This window comes from Chiroxiphia lanceolata, chromosome 9 (genome assembly GCF_009829145.1).
Source record: "Chiroxiphia lanceolata isolate bChiLan1 chromosome 9, bChiLan1.pri, whole genome shotgun sequence".
In the NCBI taxonomy this organism is placed as follows: Eukaryota; Metazoa; Chordata; class Aves; order Passeriformes; family Pipridae; genus Chiroxiphia; species Chiroxiphia lanceolata.
This window is the reverse complement of record NC_045645.1, coordinates 9,258,306-9,283,821: the sequence shown is the minus strand read 5'-3', so window position 1 is coordinate 9,283,821 and position 25,516 is coordinate 9,258,306. Positions and strand designations below refer to the sequence as shown.

Sequence of the window (25,516 nt, the reverse complement as noted above, 5' to 3'; positions counted from 1 at the left end):
ACTAAGAAAACAAGTTCTGCTTGTCTTTGTGTTGTGTGTTTTCCCCCTTCCTCCACATGATTTATGTAGTGACTTTCACAAGCCTCATGGCATTTTGTTGAATTCCAGAGGAACTTTACTTACATAGAGATGTGTGTGATAGGATTAAAACTCAAGCATCTGTGATTTAAATGCTAATATCTCTGGATTAGGAGAATTTGGCAGTAATTACCAGAGCCAGTGATGGTGCATACTGATTTGAGGTAATGGGTGATGTCGATTGCCCTGTGCTCAGAGAAGAAACAACACCATCTTATGTCAGGGTCAAAGCAAAGAGTTACATGTACTAGATATTGGCTATGGATGACTTCGCATGGGATGGCTTTGTTAGACCCAGATGTTGGTGAAAGGCTCTTCACTGCTGTGTGTGACTGAGCACATTATGAGGCTACAGCAGGGTGTTTATAAAAACCAGTTTAGAGTAACTAATGTATGAGATCACTTAAGAGGAGTGCTGCGATCTTAAGCAGATGAAAGAAAATGTGGCCTTTTTAATTCAGAATTGGAATTTCAAAGATAGTCTGGTGAGATTTAATGATTATTCCTGATTTTGTTTCACAGATGCTGTAAAATTTGGAATAGTGATTTGAGACAAATGGCAGAACCAGAATCAGTATCAGATTTAATTGATGAGAATTTTATTTCCCCATATGTCTACATTATTGTAATAGTATCAATCTCTTTGGAGTGTCCTGAATCCACGCAGCATTCCCACATGCTAATGTTTGTATTGGCACTTACATAGTGACAGATGTATGTGCAAATCCAGTCTTTTCCCTCCTGATCTGACAGTTTAGGAGGCTGTTGTGACAGCTATTTCTCTTGCAACCTTCAGAGACATCCTCACTAATCCTTGCGGAGTTCACTGTCAGGTGCTGTATTTTGCATCATTGAATACCGGGTTGGAAGGAACATCACGGATCATCTGGTCCAACCTTTCTTGGCAAAAGCATGTGCATAGAATCATAGGATTGTTTAGGTTGGAAAAGACCTCTCAGATCACAGAGTCCAACTGCAAACCCAGCACTGCCAAGTCCACCATTAACCCATGTCCTTGAGCACCACATCTTTGTGGTGTTTAAATATCTCCAGGGATGGTGACTCCACCGCTTTCCTGGTCAGCCTGTTCCAAAGCTTGACAGTCCTTTCAGAGAAGAAATTTTTCCTAATATCCAGTACTGACAAGATGGCCCAGCACCAGCTGAATCTTAAACTTGTTATGGAGTTCATTAATGTCCAAGCAGAATGCATGGCAGCAGATTGAGAATAAAATTTGTAATTAAAAAAAAAAAAAAGCCAAGAGGTGAAAGTTATTTTTAGTGCACCAATGTCTTGGGCCTTTGTTTATTATATATTCTGTAGTAACTAATTCCTCCAGGACAGTTTATATCTAGATTTGTCTGGCTTCAGAGGGAGCGTGTTGAGTGAGCATGGAATGGAGCACACAACACACAAGATCTAATCTAGCAATGGCATGTGTGCAAGCAAAACTTTGTATTCATGCATTGCCCCAGGGATTTCACTGGGGCTCTGCCTGGGCACCCCGTTCTGCCTCCATGGAATAAATGGCAAATAGGAGTCATGTGTCTGAAAGCAGCACAGAGCTGTCAGATGCTTGTTTTAGCCAGACTTTACTATTTGTGTAAACACTGCAAGCACTCGATTGCAGAGCTTGGAAAACATTTTGCTTTGCCTTCTTTGTTTTGGTTTGATTTTATTTGCATGCATCATTTTACATGCGAATAAATTCACCCAATATAACCAACCAGATTGCACAGATTTTAGAATAAGGTTTTACGAGCAAAATTTGTTACCTTGTGTCCTTTCTCTTCTGGAACATAATCTTACAAAAAACCCAAAACTATTTGAAACAGTCACTAATTTGCTCTTAATGAATGCTAAAAGATATAATCCAGATTATTTACTGTTTTGTGATGTGGAGTCCCACGTTACTGAATATGCACCAGACTCAAATGTTTGTTTTAGACAATGATTCTGAACGCTGGGACTTACAAATATTAGTCTTTCATCTGTCTTCAGAACAAGCAAATATTGGGCTTGCTCATACTTTCATTGCCACTTGAGTAAAGTATATTAGACGCTGAGGTACAAACTTATTTTTGCCGTTGGCTTGTTTTTTTCTATATTTTCAGTATAATAAGTACAGAGAAAAGATACATTATTGACTTCCTAGAGACTGTCCATCTGATTTATAGTTTCAAAGTGTCTCCATTTAATCTGTCAAAACTGATTTTAAACTTCATTTGTCTTCAGGTTTTGGCAGCACTTTTTACCTTGAATTAGACTGTTTGACATGCATTGTACCAGAGTCACATTTTAAAAACCTTTACAGTATGTTGCAAAAAAAAAAAAAAAAAAAAAGAGGTTCAAGTTGGTACATCTGCTTTCAATATTATGCATCTCTTAAAGTGAAAACAATTTGAGAGTTGGCATTGGGAATGTTCTTGTTGTAGCTGTAAGCACAGCATTTAGGTAACTTAGAAGAATAGAGTAATAATTACAGAAAATGAATTGTCATTGAATAACATTCTCCTGTGATTATCACCAATTAGAGTTAACAGCTCCAGCGGCCTTTCTGATGAGATGCAGAACGTGGTTTCCCCAAACTGAAAAATGGGCCATTTCTCAAAAGATTTTCTTAAAAATTACTTTCAGAGATTGGATTCCTGCAAATGGGGCATTCGCAGCCCCCTCAGGGCTGGCACAGACACCTCTCAGTGCAGGACACTCCTCCAGGAGGAGAGCAGCATCTCCGGGGCTGATAAAAGTTCCTTCTCTCCCTTCTACCTAAAGGAGCAGAGCCTCAGCTTCGGGCTTCCCTCCAGGCTTTACCTTTCAGGCACTGACCACTGCTCCTTTCCTTACGCTAACCTGAGTTGGAATAGTGGGAAAATAATGGATTGCAGGCAGAGGGTTGGTACAGCATGAAGGTACCAGGCAATGAGACCATCAGCAGTGGTGCAGCGTTGACAGAGGTGCAGGAGAGAAATCTTGGCCAAGCACACACAGCTCATTTCTTAATCACAGCTGCATGGGCTTCATTCATTCAGGAGGACAGCCTTCATCAGCCTTTCCCCATCTTGCATATTTTCATCCCTACTGTCACTATGTATTCATTTTTTCCTGCACTAGTCTGGATGCTTATCCAGACATGGGTAGTGACAAAGGAGAGGATGTATTAGCAAAAGAAGCACAAAGTAATGGGAAGCGGGATGGACGTGCTGGTGGCGCAGGTGGATCAGAAAGGCTCTACCTTCAGATTATTCTGCAGAAAGGCCTGGAGGTGAAGTGAGGGCTGAAAGTTCGAAGTCAGAGATGAAGCCTGTGTCATGGAGACCTCCTGGTAGGGACTGTTCAAAGTAAGAGTAAAAGAAAGGCAAACTGAAGGTGCAGCTGTCTGGAGCTGCCTGCGATGATATCATCCATTAAGCAGTGCCAGAGACTGAGTTTGTAAGTGGTGGTAGGTGGACAGTTGTCAGCAGACGCAGGTAGGCTATGTTTGGGTTTGTAATTGAGATTATTGGTGTGAAGGTGAAGAGGGAGAAGAGACCTAGAGAAAGGACTAAATTCCTTTAAATTAGGAGAACACAAACAGGACCCATTCCCTGGACAGTTCACAGGAGTAACTGCTTCTCCCCATGCATCAGCTGGTTAGAACAGAATAACCTGGTGTTGGTGTGTGCAACCACCACTTCTGAGGAGTCTGCTGGGGCTGACACTCCTGGCTTGCATTTGCCTCAGACCAGCCTGATATGACATTGGGAGATTATTGCCTGTGTTCTCATCAATGTAAGGAAGGATTTAAGCAGTTGCATTTGTTTCTGTATGCGCCTGATGCTGAGCCTGAGGTTTTTATTCTTTCAATTATGCTCTGTAACTTGGAATGCTTAACAGAGCCAGGCACAGGCAGTGCATAGGGATGAGAGCACTGGAATAGAAAAATAAACAGCAGAAACCCACAGCTGAACTACCAGATGCTGGGGTTTGTCGAGAGTTTTTTTATAAGAACACAAGGACTCTGACTGGGGTCATTATCCCCACCAGCCACTTGTCAGTGTAAGTCCCTCTTTCTCGTTTTTTTCCTTTTTTTTTCTTCATGTTTTCTCCACTCCTCCCTGTAATACGTCCCTGTCCAGTTGTGACTGAAACAACTTGATTAGCTATTGCTTCCCTGCAAGAAAGGACCCTAATACCTACCCAGACAGGGTTGTGCAGGTCACCATGCCACCTCTGAAGAATTGCTCTGACGCGGGGCTTGCCTTAGGCTGTAGGAGAGCATGAGGAGAGACAGATCAGATCTTTAGGCAGGAATGGTTTTCCTTCTTTACTGAAAGCACTGATGAGAAGTGTGAGGGGTTCCCTGTTGCAGGGGCAGAACATGGTGTGTGTGTCTATCATCTCTCACTGCCTCCTCTCGTGGTCCCAGCCCTTCCCTGCTTTGTCTCCTGCCAACCATTAACTGCTGGTCTTCCCTGCCACCACTGTTCTCTCCTGCATGTGGAGAGGTTTGACATACTGTGTTTGGCCCATGATGCAGACAAAAGATGTAGAAACCTTTTGCTACAGTTGTGCCAAGGCCACTGCTGCTGTGCTGAGTGGCACTGGCTCATCATTCCTTTGTGCTCTGCTGCTTGTATCTGTCAGTCTCTTAGGCTGTGAACTTTCTGAGGCAGGAGTCGCACTTTTGGTCATTCCCATGCAGAATAAACTGCAATGGCATTATAATCTTACGTACTTTCACAATGTTAAAAAGCAAGTAACAGGACATGCTGTAGAACTGCACAGTTCTCTCTGAATGTGCAAAGAACAGTCCCCTCTCAGGTGCTGAGGGGAAGAAGAGCACAAGGTGCCCTCACAGCTCTGCCATGGCATGTCTGTGCTTTGGACAAATACTGCCTGTGTCTCAGAAGCAAAAGCTGGACATAGGTCCTTTGATGTGGCTGCACTTCAGTCAGGTGAGTGTGAGGAATGAGGCTGAGCAGACTGCAGTAATTATAATGCTCTGGCCTCTGCTGGATGGATGTTCTGCAGCAAAAAGAGTGAAGAAATATCAGTGGCATTAAAGGGAAAGCAAACCCGAAGTAGGTGGTACCTGTGCCTGACAGTGACTGTAGTGTATAGCACTCAGAGCATCAAGGGTCTGAGTCCACAAGGAAGAAGGTCAAGAGAGAGTCCTACCAAAGCCAGTAATTGTTTTCTTTTTTAGCTTGTTTATTTTCTATGCAGTTAGCAAAACGTGACTCCTCATTATGTGTGGTGTAACCAGTCATTAGCTGTATACACATGGCTGGGGTTCGGTTACACAGAAACAAGATACTTTGCTTTTTCCACACTGACTGAGAAGAGGAAAGTGCACTGACGTACAGGGCATGTAGACTTGAGCTTTGGGAAGCCGCTCTTGCTTGTGTGGGACTGGTGGCTGCAGCACAGATACTGATGTTTCTGTAGAGCTTGGTGCTTTCTAAGCATATACCCCACTGAGTGGCTGACAGCACGTGGCTGACAGCACAGCGCCTGACGTCTGGGCTTTGAAACACGCTCTGAGCAGTTGTGCCAGCCTAGCCCAGGCTAAAACAGCCACTGGAGACAGGCTTTCTTCCTGCGGGGTGGGAACCCCCCGGCTCACCCTGGCTCAGAGATCCCTGCAGCTCTGTGGTGCCCCAGCTTGGCTGTTGCTCATGTCTTCTTTCCTTGCTTCTCTTGCTGGAAAACTACTGCTAATGATTTGCAGTGCAAATAATGCATGAGACTTGCTGCTGTCGTATCACAAGGAGTGATTTTGGAGCTGAGCTGCTCTCATGTTTTCCCTCTTGCTGACCTGCTGACAATGAGAAGGAAAAATTTCTTGGTTTTCTCTTTTTGGGAACTTCCAGGGGTTGCATTCCTCCCCCTTAATCTCAGCTAATTTCTTAGTCAGCGTGCTCAGGATCAAATGGATTTCTGCCAGGTAAGTAGGGATTTTTGAGAGCTGTAGTCTGTTCTGTCGGCAATCATTTTAGCTGTAAAAGGCCATGGCTTAGCATGGGGCTCGGTTGACACACACGTTCAGCTTCCAGCTCCTTTATTTTTTAAATGGCTTCAGTTACTCCCTCTCTGCTGTCTTTTGCAAACCAACCACAGGGTTTAGATGTATTTTGCAGAACTTATGCTAAACCAAACAAGGCAAACCTAAGAAAGGCTTAATTAAAATCACAGAAATCTCACACTCACTGACTCTATTGCTGGAGCTCTTTTTGCCTGTAAACAAAAAATTCAAATGGCTGGTTTCCCCCTTCAGTTTCATAAGTGGTTACTGAGCTTCTGCAGTTGCTGCATTCCTTAAAAAGTTGTTATTTCTTTTTTGGTCACACACTGGGGGACTCCATTGTTTTCAGTGGTGCCTATTGAGTTAGGCCCATCGACAGCAGAACTCATTCTGGGTCATTAACTTTGGAGACACAGTAGTATAATTTGGTGACTTTATTCTGTTTCCTAGCAGAGGCTTGTATTAAAGTCACACACACTACACCATCCTTCTTCCCCCAGACACTGAGAGCATTAAAGGACCTGTTAAAGACCATTTAAAGGTCCTATTAAAGACCATTAAAGTTGGTAGAGTTGTGTTTAGGCACATATCAGGCAGAAGTAGCAAAACAATGCTGCTGTCTTATGTTATTAATGATTCTAATGCTGTGCTGTTCTAAGTGTTGACAATTTAACAAGGTTCCTTGGAAAAACTGGCTGTGTTTAAGAGAAGATTCACACAAACCATTCATGATCTGGAGAATGTACTGTAGTGTGAGAAAAGGAAGAAAGCAGACAGTTAATCACTGAAAAGGTAGGAACAAAGTCTAAAGTTGTCTGCAGAAAGAGAAAGTACCAGGTAGTCTGTGTTTTTATCTAGCACACAAAGGCATGATATGAGACCCAGTGCCTGAAGTCAAACAAGTTCAAACTATATAAAATTCATGCTGAGAACCATGGAACGAACTGCTGCAAAAGCAATTCTCCATCATTTAAAGATTCCACTTTGAGATTTGGTGTCTTGCTAAAAGATGCACTCAAGATCCAACAGTGTGTGGTTAAACTAGATGGAGATATCCCAGAGGAAATACAATGCACCAAGCACACTGGCATTCTTTCTGGGCTCAGCCTGTAAACTGTGTGGTCTTTGGAAGTTGCACTCAATTCCTCTGCTATGCCTGCTATTCACAAACTCGGTCACTTCACTGTAGGGCTCCGTTTCCCACTTAGAAGTAATTTCTGGCTCTTTGGTCCTGACATTTAGGGAACCTTGCACACATTTTGACCGTATTTTACCTGCTGTGGGAACATTTCCATATACATAGCTCTTGACCTGGCTTTTTGTCCAGTACTAAAGTCACATAAAAATGCATATTCCAGATATAAATCTTCATCCCTCATTATCAGGGTTAGCAGTGTACCAAGGTGATGGGAAAGAGCAAAGGCAGAGAATGTCTGCCCAGAGTTGTAACAAGCTAGACTTTCTCAGTCTGAGACCCTCAAATCTAGTCTGTGGGTCTTTGCTCAGTTTGGTTAGTCCACAATATTTACTGAGTTGCTGGCTGCACTCTCTCTATCTCTAATTGAGCACTGGAAGCTGTTATTAAAATAGAGTTGTCAGAATTCATCCCTCAGTGTGCATCTTTGGATATTCAGTTCTAGAAGACTTCCTAACTCTGATCTTGCACCTTCTAGTTTTTGTAATTATTTCACTGCTGTGGCAGTGACTCCTGACTGATAACCAGGCAAGAACAGAACTAGGCTCGGAGACAATGTGATTAATGAATTACTCTGTTTCACGGGATGGATTGGATCAGCTTGTTGGAATGATTTCATACCCTTCACGTATTCTTGATGGTGGGGATGGTCAGCAGAAAAAGTGCAGTAGATCTGAAGAGTCAACCCTAATTAGACTTTTGAGAGTGTCATAACACTGGAGTCTGGACAGTGTGTAAGTATGTGCGCTTTCCTGAGAGTTTTTATTTAGTGTTTGATGCTGCTAAGTTGTATTTTGGCATGAGGGAACCTGGATGGAGTCGACCTTTACCTCTGCATGTGTTTTGGTTAGTTCTATACTGAGCTTTCTAGGCCTGTTTCAAGACGGCAATTTAATGCAACACTAAGAACCAACGGGAAAGCTGAATCATGCCAAAAGTTCATTAACCTCATTATTCTCTGTCTTACCCAAGAACAAAGGTAAAGTAATCCTAAAGGTAAGATTTATCTGCTAAATCTGACTGCCATTGTGCTGCCTCCTTGCTGGCTCACGGAAGAGTGTACCTGCTCCCACCTGCAAAGAATGGGATCTGATAGTGTAATGTGTGGAGAAAAAAGGTACAGAAAAAACTTTGCTGGAGACAGTTCAGAAGAGAGATGGAGGAAAGAGATCAGAGCTCTGGAAAACATGATTTATGAGAAAAAAACTTAAATAATTTTGAGAGCTGTGTAACACTGGCAAGAGAAGAGTTGAGTGGAGACAGTCTGCAAAAACATGAGGTTTTTATGGAAGGCAGGAGAATGGACTCCTCTCCATGTCCAGTTTGGACAGGACAATATGTAGTGGACTAAGTTGTGCTAAGGGGGTATTAAGTTAGACATGAAGAAAAAAATGTTAGGTGAAACAACTGAATAGTTTGCTGGAAATAGTGGGGAATTGCTGTAGCCTGTAAAGGAGATTGGCCAAACACCCCCTTAAGTTTGTGAGATTGGATTATGCTGTAGGGACACAAGATGGGATAAATCGTGTTCTGAAGACTCTTTCAGCCCTGTTTTGTGTGATTGCATACTGTGTTTGTCAGAGATTCTCATGATTACACTTCTGTATCTGTTTTTTCACTGGCATACCCATCTTCATGAAATCCCTGAGATACCTTGTTCTCATGACTTGTGTGGAAAGTGCAGACCCCCTATACAGAAGACAGCGTTGCTAAATAAAAGTAGAGCACACTCCATATACCTCCTAACTCATAGCAACTGCCCACTGTCATCACTGGAAGATTTACAGAGGGTTTTTTGCAGGAGCTAAATTTTCTAATTGTTGTTTATTCAGTGTTCATGTAAGCCAGCACCATTCAGTGAGAATATTTTCCCTTTTTACAGCATTCCTTGCACTCTTTAATCTTACTGCATCATCCTGTCTCTGGTTTTATTTTTCCCTATGGCTTTACCTCTACACAGCAGATTCTACAATAGCCTCATTCTTACCCTGTCCCACAGTCTGCTAAAAAACCCCACAGCAGACCATCACAGTGGTGATGAGGGTGCCTTGGTTATCCCCAGAATCTGACTTCTGAAGAAAGGGTTACAGTCACGTTGTTCAGTCCTCCTAGTTGTTGTCTGACGCTGCCCCGTTTTGGACAAACACCTGAACTAGTTACATTTAAGTAATAAAGAAGAGTTTTTCTTCTGTGTTATGTGGAATATAGATATTTATTGCACCAAGAACTGTCATGTTTAATGCTGCCCTTCAGTAAACTATTCGTACTAGTGACACATTAAGGTGTATGTTTAACATGGACTGGATGTATCTACAGCCCTAAGTCTGCAGCTGTAGATAACTCTGCTGTTCTCAGACTTGTGTAAAACTGGGGAGAAGTATGTTCTGTGCTGGAGAGCCTGCAAGAGGCCCATTCACTGGCACTGAGTGCAGAAGGGTAAATTCAATTTGAGTAGAATTAGTCCCAAGCATGGTTATGGTAAAATAGAAAATGACATTGCAAATCACTTGATGTTAAATATATTTCAAATCAAGCCTTGAAATAATGCCAAAATCCTGGCAGAAAGAAATGTCAAACAATGAAAACAGCAAATGAAAAAAGTAGCAGGGGTAGGGTGTTGCTCTTTTCAGCGTATATTGGGGAAGCTGTTTGTCTTGAATTTTCTTTCTGGCAGTGTTAATTCTGAGCTGTAAAGAAGCCATTACTGTATTAGGTATCAGGTGTTAAATGACCAAGTAGACTGTGTAGGTGAAGTGGTTGCCTTTTTGTGGTAGCAGTTTGAGTTCTCATTGTAAAAAACTATTTTACGCAAGAGCACAAAGAGGTTGGTGGGGATGTGGGTTACTGGGTAAGTATGAGAGATGTGCAGTGAGTCTAGGTGGAGATTGTGTATGTGGGGATGTCTCTCTTTTATTAAGAGAATCAAGGAACCAGTGCAAGTGTATTAGGAGAACAGGTGGTCTTCACCAACCAGATGACTTTTCACTGTAGCTTTTCATCCCTCTGATATATAAAGAACCAGAAAAAAATGTGTGGAAGAAGCTCCTGCAACAAGTGAGCTTGAAGCAAAGATACCAACAGAGAGGAGAGAGTTATGAAGCCTCTCATAGGAAAGGAGCCTACTTGGCACTTTTTGGAGGACCTATAAATGGAAGACAAACCATAGCTGAGGCTGATGTGCAGTGCAGGTTTACCAGCTCCCCTCCACAGTATTCCCTTTACGTGTTGGAGCATTCCTATCACATTGCAACATGGAAAGTTTTTTGCAGACTCCTGGTGCATTTTGATTACTATTATGAGTCATTTTCTGTCTCCTTTGCCTATGAGTAGGCTGTTTTCCAAATGTGTGCACCAGAACTAGGTCCAGAAGAGTAGATGTTGTGCATCCACATCCCACCAGACCTTTTCCTCTGTCCAACCTGCACTGAAAGGAACAAAATATGTTTAGTTACCAATTTCCCCTATTGTTTAAAGTGTGCTGTTTCTCCCTTATGTGATCTGCAGTGATTCTGTCTTTGTAGTGGTTGGTTTCTGTGGCTGTTACTGACTTGGTGACACTTCCAGGCTCCTAAAACTTCGAGCCCAACATCTTGATGGAAATATTTTTTGTTGTGTTGTTTTTTTTCCTTTTTAAAGTATATAATATACTGCTGAGCCAGGCAGACATAAAATTCCTTCTTGGGACATAGACATATATGTTTACATAAGACATATGCAAGGTGCCATATGGCAAACCCCCAGCTTTCATTCCCTGCACATCCTTGTGTTTCAGATGTTTAGGAGAGCACATACCCCTGCGGAGTCTTTACATGGTCTGCTGGCTAAAACTTCCATGGAAAAGAGAGACTAAATGGGCTAAGGAAAATATAGGGGAGTGGAGATCTGGGAGTTTAAAAGTTCAGGGTTTCATAAGTAAATGGGAAAGAATAACGCGCATGCAGTTCGTAGTAGGCATGCTCTGGCTATTAGGGAATTAAATGACTTAGAGGAAAAAACAAAAGAAACAGATTTTTGCAGTCTGTGCATGTATGGAAAGATCCTGATTCCCAAAGGAGTCATATAATTGATGATGAAAGCATATGTGCAATGGGAATAGTTCAAGTACCTCATCACAAAACGTGTGAACTTCTGTCTTGAAAGAGTCACTCTGGAGCTCTTTTAACCTAAAGACCCCATCTAATGACAGGCTGCTGTGAAAACCCTGGTGGTGTCCATTTAGAGCAACAAAAAAAGACAAACCGAAGGGACTAAGGGCAGGGGAGTGTGTACATAACCCTAAAGGGTGTATAGTTGCCTTATAGCTTACACCAGATGCACAGTGGCATTTATTTGGGAGGGTGAATTGCTTCAACCTGACTCAGTTGTCTCCAGGAGCACAGGTTGTGGATCCATCTCGTGTGAGAGCAGGGAGTTTAAACCAGATGGACTGACAGCAGCCTGTCTGTGTTACTCACAGTGGAAAATAAAGTTGTTTGGTACTCAGATAGTGTGTCCAGCTCCTGCCAGGGTTAAAACTTGTGCAATGGATTTGGTAGAGCCAGCTTTGCACAGCATGGCAGCAGTCTTGCATCTGTGGCATCCTGGAGTGTGTGCTGGAAGGTGAGGGACAGGTTGGAGAGGACTGAAGATGGAAGTGGAAGAGACAGTTTCAAACGAGCTCAGGAATGAAAGGGGAACTGAGTGAGTGGAGAACTGGGAAAGGATAATGGAGTCAAAGGCTGTATATGTGTCTCCTTTGAAAATGTTCACTCACAAAGTGGCAAGACACCCCGATTCTCCTGTGTTTGACAAGCGAAACACATAATATATCCTACCTATCAGACATATTGAGAATTAAACATTCCAAAAATGGTCATCTTAAAAAAAAAAAAGAAAAAGAAACACATCAAGTTTCATTACATTGAGCTTATATTCTCCAAGTGCCCATTAGGAGGTTTTTAGGATTTCCTTTTAATTAAAATAATGTTTGTTGAGCTTAATATTTTCCTAAAACATTTATTTTAATGTCTTTTCCCGCTGTTACTAGAATCCAAGTAGTGAGGAAGGATAACTGACCACAAAAAAAGGCCAGATGTGCTGAGAACAATATTTTTCAGATTGCCTGGTAACAGGCTAAAGGTGATTCCAAGCCAAAGAGCCTCTGTAACAATGAATGACAAGACCTGTGTTTCATCAAGTTGCAAAAGGTTTTGTCCTGATTGCCACAGAAGAGGCCAATGGTCATTTTCAGTCTGCTCTCAGCTCTGTTTAGGGGCATAATTTAGAGGTCTGAAATCCAAACAGAAGCCAAGAATGTTGAGTTTCAAACCTGCCTGTAGGGGAAGACAGGGTGTTTCTCCGAGAATCTATTCACTATTGCCTAAAATGGTTCTGTCCTTGCACATCTAGAGCCTAACTGAGAACATCAGCTGAGGCTGTGAAGTCGCTGGAACCAAAGCTCATGGCATGTGTTTTCCTGAATCTTGGCCATACTTGCTAAGTTCAAGAAGTGTTGTGCTGGTCTCAGCCGGAAATCCGAACTACATAACACTGAAAGCCATGTTAGCAGTGAAAGAGGTAGTATACTGTTATGTGTTCTTTGCTTCCTGTTGCACTCCAAGATAACCTTTAAAATATCATGGAAAAGTCAAATATGGGAGCCAACTCTGTCCACATGCTCGAAAGTGAAAAGGTTACAGATCTCTAAACTACTGAAATGTTTTCAAATTGTATTAAGTTGGACTGATATAAAATTAACCATGCTTCTTTCTTCTGCAGTGCCAACCCTACACATTCACTCCCTTAAAATACTGTGTGTAGCCTGCAAAAATAAATTACCCAGAACAGAAATATAATGCAATCCAAATAACTAGTTTTAAAAATAAATTGAACATGAAATAACAAATATGGATGTAGCCAACAGTTAGGGTCCATAATTTACTAGAAAGACACACATGGGTTGTATTTATCTTCCACGAGTTTTTAAGATTGATACTCAACAAATTATTTCACTATCTGGGTTGTTTTAGTTTACAAGATTTTTCTTAGCCCTTCTGTCTTCACTCATACATCAATGTGAAAGTAAAGAAATAAGTATTTCTGTTGTAACATTTTATAGCATGGTTCATAAAAACTTGGAGGAAAGAGGTCATTCTTTTTTATTCTAACCTTATTCAATGCTGTTGGTTTTAATCCTAATATTTTATAGACTGATATAATCTGTATCTATTTGCAAATAGGCAGAGGATCTGCCACCTCTTTTTTGATACACCGGTGTAGAATAATTTTGGTCTTCACTTGACTTTCACTATACAGTGTGGCCTGCTCTGTGATAAAGAATCTTTTGGCTCTCACTGTGTTTTTATTAAGATAGTGCACAAGCATTATAAATAAATGAAGCCATGTCTCTACCAGCTGTATGAAACAGACCTTAAAATGTGGACAGGTTGTAACTGATACAGAGATCCGGGGTGAACCTGGAGTGTGGTGTGAGCTGCTTTGTTCCTCTTTGACATGTGAACTCTTGAGTGCAGCAGCGAAAATTTAATGCTCTTATTGTAAGGGTAAGGGCAAGCAGCAAGAAAAGAGACTACTGCCCTCTTTTGCCAGTGTAAGTGAGCCAAAGGAGCTGTGTGTGACAAATGCTCATACTGAAAGTCCATATGTTTGTCCTCAGGGGCTTAAAGAACTGCACAATAATGTTTGAACATTTTTAGTAACTTTTCAGTATAACAATGACTTTGTTTGATAGTCAATACTCAAGTAGTTGTTTCCTCAGCGTGATTTTCAGATCTTGCATTTTCTGTCTGTGCATTACAGAGGACTCAGATAATTAATGGAACAAGGAAGGAATTCTGCACTTAAATGCACTGCTCTGGGGCTGTTTAGCTCCAAAACATTTCTTGCCGCCTTCTACCCCAGGGAAGATACCTTAGTGATGCACAGTATTGATATCACACAGAGATGAAATCAGAACAGCGAGAGAACTTCCAAAACTTCACAGGGTAAAACTTAGCTTGTAATAAAAAGGTAGAGTTTTCAATGCTTTGTGAGAGTTTACATTTACCTACCTGAAGAGTCACAATTGGACAATCTGGGACCACATTGAGTGGTTTAAGACATGTAGTCAGATGTTACTGGAAGTCTTTTACTGAATTAAAAACTATTGCAAAGGTCTTTTAAAGTGGAGAACTTTCCTCTTTGAAGTGGTGAGAAGCCCAAATGTCTTGAGATTTGTTGTGCACCAGATGGTGCAAATGACTGCAAAGAGGCCAAGAAAAGATCTGAACGTCCCCTCCAGGCCAAGATCTGTAAGTCTGTGTTTAGGATGTCTTGTTCTAAGATCTGACTGAAAACACCAGTGTTACATTTGGGTAAAGTCTTCTAAGGCTGTAGTGGCATCCATGGCTAATCAGTCCAGCCTTTTTCTAAAGTGTTTCTCCTTAAATGTGTCCATAATAGAAAAATTTAGACCCAAACTCATATCCCTGCTAATAGTTGTTCAGTGAAACAAAGGAGAAGCCGTGTTTTTTCACAAGGCATAGAAAATCTGTCTCCACAGTTGAGGCTGCCTTCCAGGGAGTGTAAGAACAACTCCAGAATCCATTTTCCAGCCTTTACTTTCCTTTCCTTAGCTACTTTTCTGTCCCTCAGGCTTGGTGGTGTAGGATTAAGACAATCCCTCCCATTCACCATAGAGAATGGCATGACAGGCATAAAAAACTTCATGAAAGTGTTGATTTTGTTGTTATTGAAAATGTCAAAAATGCTCTATGTGCATGAATGATTTTGAAGATTTTGTGTTTTGAAGCATTCAGTTCATTCATTAGAGCCTTCACGCAGGCAGCAGAGTGCTGTGCATCTCTCTGGATGCTCTTAAATTACTGACTGTGTAGTTGTGTCAGTCAGTCAGTCCAGCCATACAGTGATGGAGATTGTTCAGCACTCGTGACATGGGATGGGATGCTGCGTGTGGGTACAGCACCTTCCCCCCATGGCTTTGCTGTGTTGGCACTTTTTGAGTTAATAATTCCCTCTCAGTGGAGGGGTTTAATGGCCTCTTCAGTGTGGATGATTTTCACTTGTTTGAGAAAATCTGGTAATGTTTGGTCTTTCACTCATCTCACGTGACTCATCCTACTGCCAGTAACAGCGTTCCATTTCTCAGTGTTGTCGTGGTACATTTTGGACATCACATCCAAACAAAACCAAGAATGGCAATTTTTTTTTTTTTTTAACAAGAAGTAATTAAAGAGAATGAACAGTAAGAAAAAAAAGGCAAATGACCTAGTTTGGTCTTCGCCGCAAAACCCACAGTTCTCTGGGGATATCTAAGTATGTTAAGCAAATATTTCAAATCTATCTCTATTTTGAATGTGAGTCATTTCAGTTAGACATCTTTCAGTTATTTGTCCATTGGTCTTAATTAGGTAAACTCCAAAGCCCTGCAACATGTGTTTATTGTTGAATAATTACCCTTTTGGTAAGTTTTCTTGCTCTTACCTTCTTAGCCTTATTAACTAATTTGATCAGTAACAGTGAAGCCTTCCTGCATGGTAAACAAGGTGTTCTCTGGGGAAGAAAGAGAGATATTGCCCTTTACTTAGGGCTGTTTTGAATGTGGATGTCGTTCTTGCACAGTCAGGTTTCCTTTGGTGTGAGCGAATGTCCTGCTTTGTTCCAGCAGAATTTACCCCCAGCAAGAAATGTAGGGCTGACCCTGCATATCCCAACCAGTTCCAGTGTCATTCCTGAGGTGTGGAGCTTCATCACAATCAATGGGGCCAATTCTCACAAGACTTAATCTGGCATAAATCAAGAAAAAACTTCCCCAAAGTCAGTTACCCCAGAATGAAAGGAGCAAGGTATCCAAAATTAAACTAACTTGATTACTCATATGGAAGGAATTGCCTGATTGCAGCCTTTGCACACCACTGCATCAGCTGCTTCCGTTCCCTTCGCGAACATTTAAATGTAAAGATATAAATCAAAAGCTCAGGACAGAAAGAGAGAAAGACAGAAGTTACCTTGATGGATTCCACTTCCATGAGATCCTTCTGGAAACCATTCTGCTTTTATTAGATTTACTCTCTGTAAATTAGGATTACTTTTTTATATGGATTTATGGAATGGCTATGGTGTGGTGCAAGTGGGGTGAACCCTCTGGTCTAAGGCAAGGGAGTGTGTGCTCATTTCATCTGTTATTGGAAAGTTACAGTATGTGGGTTAAAGGCCCCTCGATACCAGTGAAAGAAGAGTTCCAGACATGGAAAGTACTTAAATTTTGTGTGTGCCAGCCAGTGATATTAATATTGTATAGAACAGCCAGTTGTCAGAGGGCCAGATTCTGTTCTCAGTTACAGCGGTGTAAAGCAGACTTTTTTCCCTTTTTTCAGAGGCAATGAATTCACCTTCACAAGTGCTTGAAGAGTTAAGGATAGACTCAGGTTGTCTGTGTTCAGAGATAATCTCTGAGCTCTTTTTTTGGTTGCTGGGAGAGATAAAAAAACGTGAGCTGGTGGTGGTGTTCCTTGTCCGTCATTGTTCCAGCTTCCATATGGTAGGCACATTTCAGAGGCTTTGGTACAAGTGTGACTTCACTCAGGGCACTGTTGTGCAAGACATTTTTAGCTCTCATTAATGAATCTGTAAGGTACTTTGTGAAGGCAAATGTACAGTGGATTAGCTGAAAACAGAATTTCACACAGATTTAGCATAAGTGCTCTGTTCTTTTGCAGGGAGCAAATGTATTTTCTGATTTGACAGCTACAAGAGAAGATAATTATTTTTGACAGCACAGGGATAGTGTTCATGTTATTCTAGGAAATCTCCATCTTCACACAAATAGGTATCAGTGTGTGCTACAGTTGGTATTGCTGAGCTTTGGTGAAAGCTTCAAGTTTCTTTGTTTTGATAATATGATAAAATTGGTAAAGTACATATTTAGAAAGCCCTAATGAATTTCAGACTTGTATCATTTGGGGAATGAAAGAAAGTGTTTTATTACGAGTCCAGTATAAACCTTCAACATTTTAAGCCACTCTGCAGTACTTTGGAAGGAAGATACATCTTGACTATATTCCAAGTAATGCTGCTGATGTAAATAGAGGAATTGTGAATTGGGTATTGTAAGTCTGATTGATTTACCAGCTTCTCTTGGTCGTGTAGCCTTTGAAAGTGTGGAGAGCTGATTCACTAGTGTTCAACAGTGTATTTAGATACCCTTTAAATGTGATTCTCCTAAACCAGTTAAGAATCCAAAGTCTCATTATACAGTCTTGCTAAGGTAGGTATTATCCCTGAAGTGAGTTAAATTATGATTGAATGAAGCCAGAATAGGAATGGGATAAAGCCCAATGAAGCTGTGGACTCCAGAGAATCATGATAATTTATGTCATGATTACAAGCAGGGCAGAACTAATAATCAGAAAGACCCACTATAAGCTGAAAGGCCTCCAAAGTGGTCTTAAAAGCTTTGGTGACTGCCTTGTACAGGCCAGAAGATGCTGCATTTCTGTACAGCTTCTGTATCTCTTCAGAGTCATTCAAAACAGTCACACAGTGTCAGTGAATTCAGGTCTCTGAATATAAATCTGAAATAACCAGAACATATATATTAATTACCACGAAGAAGGCTAATGGCCCATTTTGTATAGTTTAAATGCAAACCAGTTTCTCTTTAAAATCTCTTTCCTGAAAAATCTTACATGGGATTTTTATAAACGTTTATATAAAATGATGCTGGCCTACACTTTCTAGGACTTTTCACATGCCTTGGTGTTGTGATGGAGCTGGGTAGGAAAAACCCAGTATTGGTTTTCCAACTGGAAAGATTCTTACTTCTGAAAAAGTAAAAATCAAATAAATGAATAAGAATGTAATGTATCAGCCAAACACTGAAAACTTTTCACTGGAAACAGGGAATTCTCTTCTGGAAATGTCACAGTAGTGCCTCATGCAAATTGTAATTTGGGTGTCACATGTGCCCGCTCTTCTCTGTGGCTCTGGATGCTTGCCTGGGCTACATCTTCATCTGCCATGGTCTTCCCATTACAGTGGCTCCATGGAGCATGATGGGGATGCTGTGGAGCCCAGCCAGTAGAGGAGAATGGACTTTTGTGCTGTGAGGCCTTTCACGAATTCTCCAGTTACCAGAGACTTTTTTTGCCTTCCCCAGTCACCTCTTTCTTCTCATTAATACTTACCAAACCCCTGAACGTGATTCTCATAATTTTCAAAGCTTTCATTGACTGTCATTATAGAGGACCACGGCAGCCCAGGCTCTCCCACTCACCTTTAGTTTGCTACAGGGTTAGAATATGATCAGAGGGATGGAGCACCTCTGCTCTGGAGACTGGCTGAGAGAGCTGGACTTGTTCAGCCTGGAGAAGAGAAGGCTCTGGGGAGACCTTATTGTGGCCTTTCAGTATGTAAAGTAGAACTTATAAGAAAAACAAAAAAACTTTTTACTAGGGATTGTAGTAATAGGACAAGGGGCAATGGTTTTAAACTGAAGGAAGATAGATTTAGTTAGGATATAAGGAAGGAAATTTTTCATGAAGAGTGGTGAGGCACTGGCACAGTTTGCCCAGAGGAGCTGTGGATGCCCCATCCCTGGAACAGTTCAAGGTCGGGTTGGATGGGACTTTGAGCAACCTGGTCTAGTGGAAGACATGCCTGGCCATGACAGGGGGTTTGGACTAGATGATCTTTGAAAGTCCCTTTCAACCCAAGCCATTCTATGATTAAATATTGATATGTACCTGCCCTGGATAATACCACAGATTATACTGCTGAAATGGTAGAAGTTGTGTTGGTGGTGGCAGGTCCAGTGAGGGTTTCAGTAGAAGCAGGAGCAGACCTAAGAGCAGTGTAGAGCAGGTTATTGGTGATGGGGATGTTTGTAAGTCTATGGCTGCTCAGAGGGATTAATTTCACACAATTAATTTCACACAATCACTAAGTCAGGTACTTAGTTTAAGTTACTTGTTTAGGCACCTTGTATAGTCAATGAGAAGAGGAAAACATGTCTTGGAGCTACATGAGCCCATCTTACCTATTTTGGGATGGCTGAATGATGTAGGCGTTGTCTGGGTAAGATTCAGAGACAACAAAACTATGGTGGGATGAATTGTGCCTTGTAACACACCTGGATGCTTGTGAAAATCAATGATTTGCAGGAAACTGAGCACAAGCTTTATCTTTTCTGTCCCTTTACAGAATTTGTTTTCTTCCTCAGTGTGTGACACTCAGTGCCTCCTTGGAGAGTGGGCTGACTACAATGCAGTTCAGCTCACCATCAGAACTGGGTACCAGGGTGAAGGAGCCACTTCTGAGCTCTGTGAAAACTGCAGAACTACGCTTGCCTTAGTATCTGACACCATTACATTTTGTCTGCATGAAAAATCAGATTTGAGGAAGATCTAGTATTTTAAGAACACGATTTATCTACCGTAGTGAAAATGGTGATATATATATTTCTGAGTAATATTGCTATAGCTCTAGTCTGTTTTTCTAGTCTGTAAAATGGAGTATTTACCAGAGCAGAATTTATGATTATTAACATTAGCATTTATAAGAATAACTTACTTGGAAAATACAGTTAAATGTATAAATTAAAACAAAACCACTTAAATTTTTTCACACTGTTGACCTGACAGTAAAGTAGAAACATGCCCATCTAAAGTCATAATCACAGAGATAATTATCTACAAAGAAAAACTCGACTTACATCACTGTTTTCAGAGAGTCCCTCTTCCTGAAAATAAAGGGACTCTGAAACATCCCTCTCCAAAATGTAACAGGCAAGGCTTTACCCTAAAAATGCAAAGAAGGAAAGGAAGTTACCTTTTTTGAGGTAGAAATAGCCACAAAACTTAAAATGAGAAATAAACAACAATAATTCACAGATCCAGATTCCTTTGCAACTAATTTTGTCTTCCTTGTGAAACTCTTCATTTCCACTGCCGTGTCATTGATGAGAATTCTGCAAGGAAATCCAAAACGAGTGTACAAAATAGTAGTAATTGTAGAGAGTTCTTAGTCAAAGGCTTATTGGTTTTTTTTTTATTTTCCTTATTTTTTTGACAGTGAACGGTGGCTACAATCATTGCAATTTGATCTCCGAGAAGAAGACCATGATGGACATGGAGATGACGAGTAGTTCGGTGCCTGTCTGCAGGCAAGGGCTGTTCATCCACACAGGGAACTCCCTCATGCGAGAGCACCCCCTGTCCCGGGAGAGGCTGCTGCACGTGGGTCAGCTCAACCTGGCGCACTCGGATATGAGGTACCAAAGCTGCAACTTTTATCAGTTCGTGCACTTTACTCTTCTGGAGAGTTGCTTTGTTGGAACTGTTTCCCAGTTAGCGTCTGTGGGTGCTACATTTGAAAGTGTATTATTGGCTTCCCCTTTGTTTTGGAAGTCCTTCAGTGCCAGAGGAGTCACTGAGTGTGCAGCCACAGCCCCTGAACTGAAGTTTAAATACAGCTTCTCTGTGGGGGCTCTTCAGGGTGCTCAAAAGTAGATGAGAACTTTGCCTCAGAGGGTTCAGTAGGGTCAGACTTGCCTCCTCTGTACCTCCACCCCATTGCCATGGTGTTTCCAAATTGCAGCCTGGAGGGCAGGGATGATACTCGGTCCCAACCCAGTGTTTCCCATGTGGCAATTTGGCATGCCACCATCAAACGTACAGGAAGCCAATGCCACTTTAATTTCTACAGCATCTCCTTTTCAGTGTTCAGTATTTTCAGTGTTCCCATACAGCCACATCCTTGGTATTTGCTTTTAAGGCCATAATGTGAAAATTTGGTCTCTGGTTTTGATATATACACTGTAGTTGGATATGCTATGAACAGAATCTCTATTTAAACATTTGCTATAAATTAATTATATGAAAACACAGAACTCCATTATTTTTTTGTTGTTGTAACAAATTTAACATTACCAGATTTTAAACAAGTACCCTAAACAGACATCCATTGTGAATAGAAGCCTGCTACAAATTAAAATCTGTCCATCTATTTTAATTATGCTGCTTTTTGGCAGGGGATATAATACGGAATAATCTTGACCTTTTTGAAGAGCTGTAGAAAAGAGAAACCTCAGTAAAGTTGCAGCCTTTATCTTAGGTACTTGGAATAACTGGCACTATGTGCATGGAACTATCAAGCCCAAATTTCCATAGCAAGAGGAAGTACGGCCTACAGCTTGGTCTTGAAAATCCGACTATTTCTGATTTTATTATACATATTTATGTCTTGTTTCCCCTTTTCCATTTACTGGTGGGGTAAGAACATCTGTGTTTTCAGGAGAAGGAGGCACAGTAACATGACAAGCAAGTGGAAAGAGTTTTTTGTATGTTTGTTTGTTTGTTTAAAAAGGACAAATAATATCCATGCTACATAACAAAATATTCCAGTATTGCTACAAAGATTTGTAGATGCATTTGCAGCTGGATGTAAATCTGCTCCCTCCTGGCTTCTTTATGGCTCAATGTGGGACTGGCAATTATCAACCTTTTTTAATTCTGTCAGTGAGGACAATTATGAAACAAAGATAATTAGGGCAGGAGCAAACAAAAGGAGGAAGAGAGTGCTCTGCTTAGATCTTTCTGAACCTTTTTGTAAAATTTATAATGAGGAAATGACAGATACCTGCATACCTGGCATCACAGTACCCACCCTCAGAAATATGAACCCCTTCCAGCCTCCATTTGGAAGAGGATTCCCAGAGCAACATAAAGGATTGTCTGTTGCATAACATGAGAAAGCAGCAGGTTATAGGCCTGATTCCCTCTCTTTTGCCTTGTGGCATAGTCTAAAGCCTTGAAGCTCTGCTGCTTCTAAGTTTGGAAATGTATGGAGAGTATCTTGAAGGACCCTTCTACTCCATTACAGGTTTGGTTTTGTGTCCCACCGATCATGCTCTTGCTTTTGTGTCCACCTGGCTAGTACTGCTTTTGTCAGCATGGGATTTGCAAGGTGAAGCCAGTGCCCAGCTCTGCTCTGTGGACCTCCTAGACACAGTGTCTCATTATATCACTGTGCTGCTCGTGAGACACGTGGTTCAGAGCCAGAACTGGCATTTGAGAGAAGCACTTGGGATGATTTCTGTTCGTGGTGTTTGTGACACTAAAGGTTCTTTACAAACAAGTAACAGAAAAGATGGTCTTTCCTGAAGATCTGAAAACAGGAGAACATAACTGAGGTGGAGGTAAATGCCCAGCAGTGAAATTAGTGGGAGCCAGGAGTGCTCTGCACCCCCCACCCCCCATCTCAGCCTTCATTAGAAAATAGAGAAGTAGGGCTGGAATTGTCAGATATTGGAGCACACAGAAGTCAGGGCAAACTCTCTTTGGTTGTTCTGCCCAGTTCTAGTGACCAGCACAGAAATAAAGGGAGATACAAGTTCAAACAGTCTGTCTGGGTTGAGCTTTGAACAGCCTTGTGTTTCTAGGATATGGAATGTCAGGGAAAAGCCAAACAAACCAGAGAGCATCTCCCCTAGCAATCAAAAGTCTCCCTCAGGATTTGGAGTTGTGATTGTCCTTTCTTCCCCTCAATGCACTGAAACTTGTTATCCCCTTCAGCTTCTCCCTGAATTGCTTTCTCTTGAAAACTGTATTCTAGGGATGACTGCCGTAGTCCAAGAATCATGATCCTTCTTCTTCCTGGCCCCTTTTCCCCACTCAGTTAATAACTTCTAAGCTCTGCAGCCTAATTGCTGCTACATTCTATCTGTGAATGCAATGTGTGTGGGACTGGAAAAGTCCCAATACCTTCCTCACCACAACTGGAGTCAGCACACAGCTAATGTTGGCCCTTTGTCAAATAATCCGTTATCAGACGCGGCAAACCCTCCCACACTGTGCTCAGTGCTCGCGTGTAAAACCCAGGGAAGACATCAGAGCACTCGGATAGTGTTGCACGGGGTCCCTGGATGTGCAGCAGAGCAATCCCCTCCAGCTTCTTAAAACTGTCAGTTATCACCGAGCACACATTTACAGTGGCAATGGAAGGCATGTATGTTTTGTAAATAATCCGGAGATTTCAGATACAGTCATCTTTTCCTCTGAGGGCAGTTGGGAACTGCAGCGCTTCTGGCGTGGTGCTACTGGCCTCGTGCTCTGGCTCCAATTACCACGTAAGGGAGTCTCTTTGGAAACACTGCCTTAGTATCCTCTGAGAGGCTGCTGTTACTCTTCAAAGGCCTTACACTCAGCTTTCATGTGCTTCAGCAGCAATTCTGTTCCCTCAGACTGTCCATCTCTGGTGCATGGATGCTCCCCATGAAGAGAGGCTTGTGGAGTGTATTCTCCTGCTGACTCCACTCCTTCCAGGATTGCCCATCTGGAAGCCCCCCAGAGCTGCTTGTGCTGATCCATGTGTCCACACGGTGCTCCTTACACTGTCCCACTCTACTTTGTCCCCTCATCTTGGCTGTTTATTTCGTAGACATTTATATTTGGCTGCTGTCCAGAGATATGAAATCCTTAGGGCCAGCACAGCCTGTGGGTACCAGGCCTGGAATCTGATCCCTGGCTGTGACAGCAAGATGCCTTTGCAGGAGCAAATAGTCAATGGGTAAAAGAGGACCCACCCAGCAAGTTGGATGCCAGACACCTTATGTTGCTCCTGCATTAGTTTTGTTTCTTTGCACCTTCTTCCTCCAACCCTTTCAGGACTGGGAGGAATGAGCAGGGCTTTCCCTAGAATAGTGATGGCAAAATTCTACCAGTAATACAGGAACTGTGCATTAATGCAACCTCAACATTAAGTAGCCCAATGCTCAAAACATCAGGAGATTGAAGAAATCTTAGATCCTCCCAGCAGAGCTAACTAACATGGGATATATAGTGTATATAAGTATATAGTGCTACAGAGAAAACTGCAGTCCCTGGAAAGGACTTGCTTCTGATCTGCACAAGCAGCCTGTGCTTATCATTTTGTAGGCAGAGCATGGATAAGACATGGCTGTGGCAATGGGAAGTATGAATTCAGTGCCATCATTGCTTTTGAAATAAGATATTCCAGCTTGCCTTTTGGTTCAAAACTCCTCTCTTGTATGTCTCATATTCTACATGGCAACATCACAGCAATACAGTCCTGACTCTGAGTAAACTCCTCTGCTGGAAATGCAGATGGATGGTCCTGAGAGTTTTGGGAAGCTAGTATTTCTCAGGATAGGGATGTTTGTGTCCATCCTGCAGGTACTCTGCACTGACTCCAGCTTAGGCAAAAGCCAAACTCCTCATGTGGATTTCTGGCAAGATGGGAGCTTTACATAAATCTTAATAATATGACACCAATTATCACAGGCTGAAATGTAAGGCTTGGGTTAGCTTTATGTGATGTAGGAAATGTGTTGTGTTTACTTTAGCCTGAGGCTTTGGGACCACTAAACTATGATACAAACTGAATTATTTAGAAGAGTTTTTGTACAGCAGAAACTAAGTAATAGGAAATACTGTGTTGGCATGGCATGTGTAAAGCCTTTCTCAGAATGAGTTTAAAACACCCTGCTTTTTACTGAGCAAGCAGAGCAGGGTTTCCCAAACATGTGCCATAAAAGTATACTTATGCCACATATTTTACAGACATATGGTTCTGTAAATGTTAAAAAATAATGTATGAATACTGTTGGGCTTGGTTTTTTTTTAATATAAATTTACCATCTGCAAAAACAGGTGCTTTTAAGTTTACCCTGAGACCAACTGTGCAAACCTAAAGGGAGAAATTATAAGTAATGGTTTATGGAAACCTCTAAAATGTTTAAATATATTCTTTTGAAATTTCTGGTGGCAAATGCAAGATCTGATTGTTCTATATCAGTGAATGGTGGGGAATTTCACTCCTCTCATGATCTGAAAGGGTTTTTTAATATCAAGCCCTATTGCCTGCAAACTGTTGGAGCTTAGAAACCTGTCACTAGCGAATGCAGTGTTGCCAGTTGTGTGCCTCGAACAGGTGTCATTTTTTGACAACCTTAATTTCATGGGAAGAAAGTATTTCTGAAGCTTTATATTGTTGTTATGTTTTTTTCTAATTGCTCGTTCTCTGAGAGCTGTTACCAGGAAAGTTGTAGAAGTTGTCGCAGCTTCCCGTTTTAATGTTAGTGGTGAATAATAGTGATAAAATCATCTAAAGTATAAAATAAATGCAGTTTATTCAGCAGCTTCACAGTTTAATATATGTTTATGTGCAAAATACCTTATGCATATGTGTTTCATGCTTTAAAATGTGTCAGATCTGCCTTA

The 25,516-nt window shown here is 41.5% G+C and overlaps 1 protein-coding gene across 5 annotated transcripts in view; it reads left to right on the top strand.

Moving 5' to 3' along the window:
- The window catches only part of GLIS1 (GLIS family zinc finger 1), a 194,385-nt gene that overhangs the window by 78,012 nt on the left and 90,857 nt on the right, over positions 1 to 25,516 (top strand). For all 5 annotated transcript variants that reach the window (XM_032696166.1, XM_032696168.1, XM_032696165.1 and 2 more), the window contains one exon: positions 20,349 to 20,547. In XM_032696166.1, coding sequence (XP_032552057.1) covers positions 20,349 to 20,547 — 199 coding nt within the window. The remainder of the gene's footprint in view (positions 1 to 20,348; positions 20,548 to 25,516) is intronic.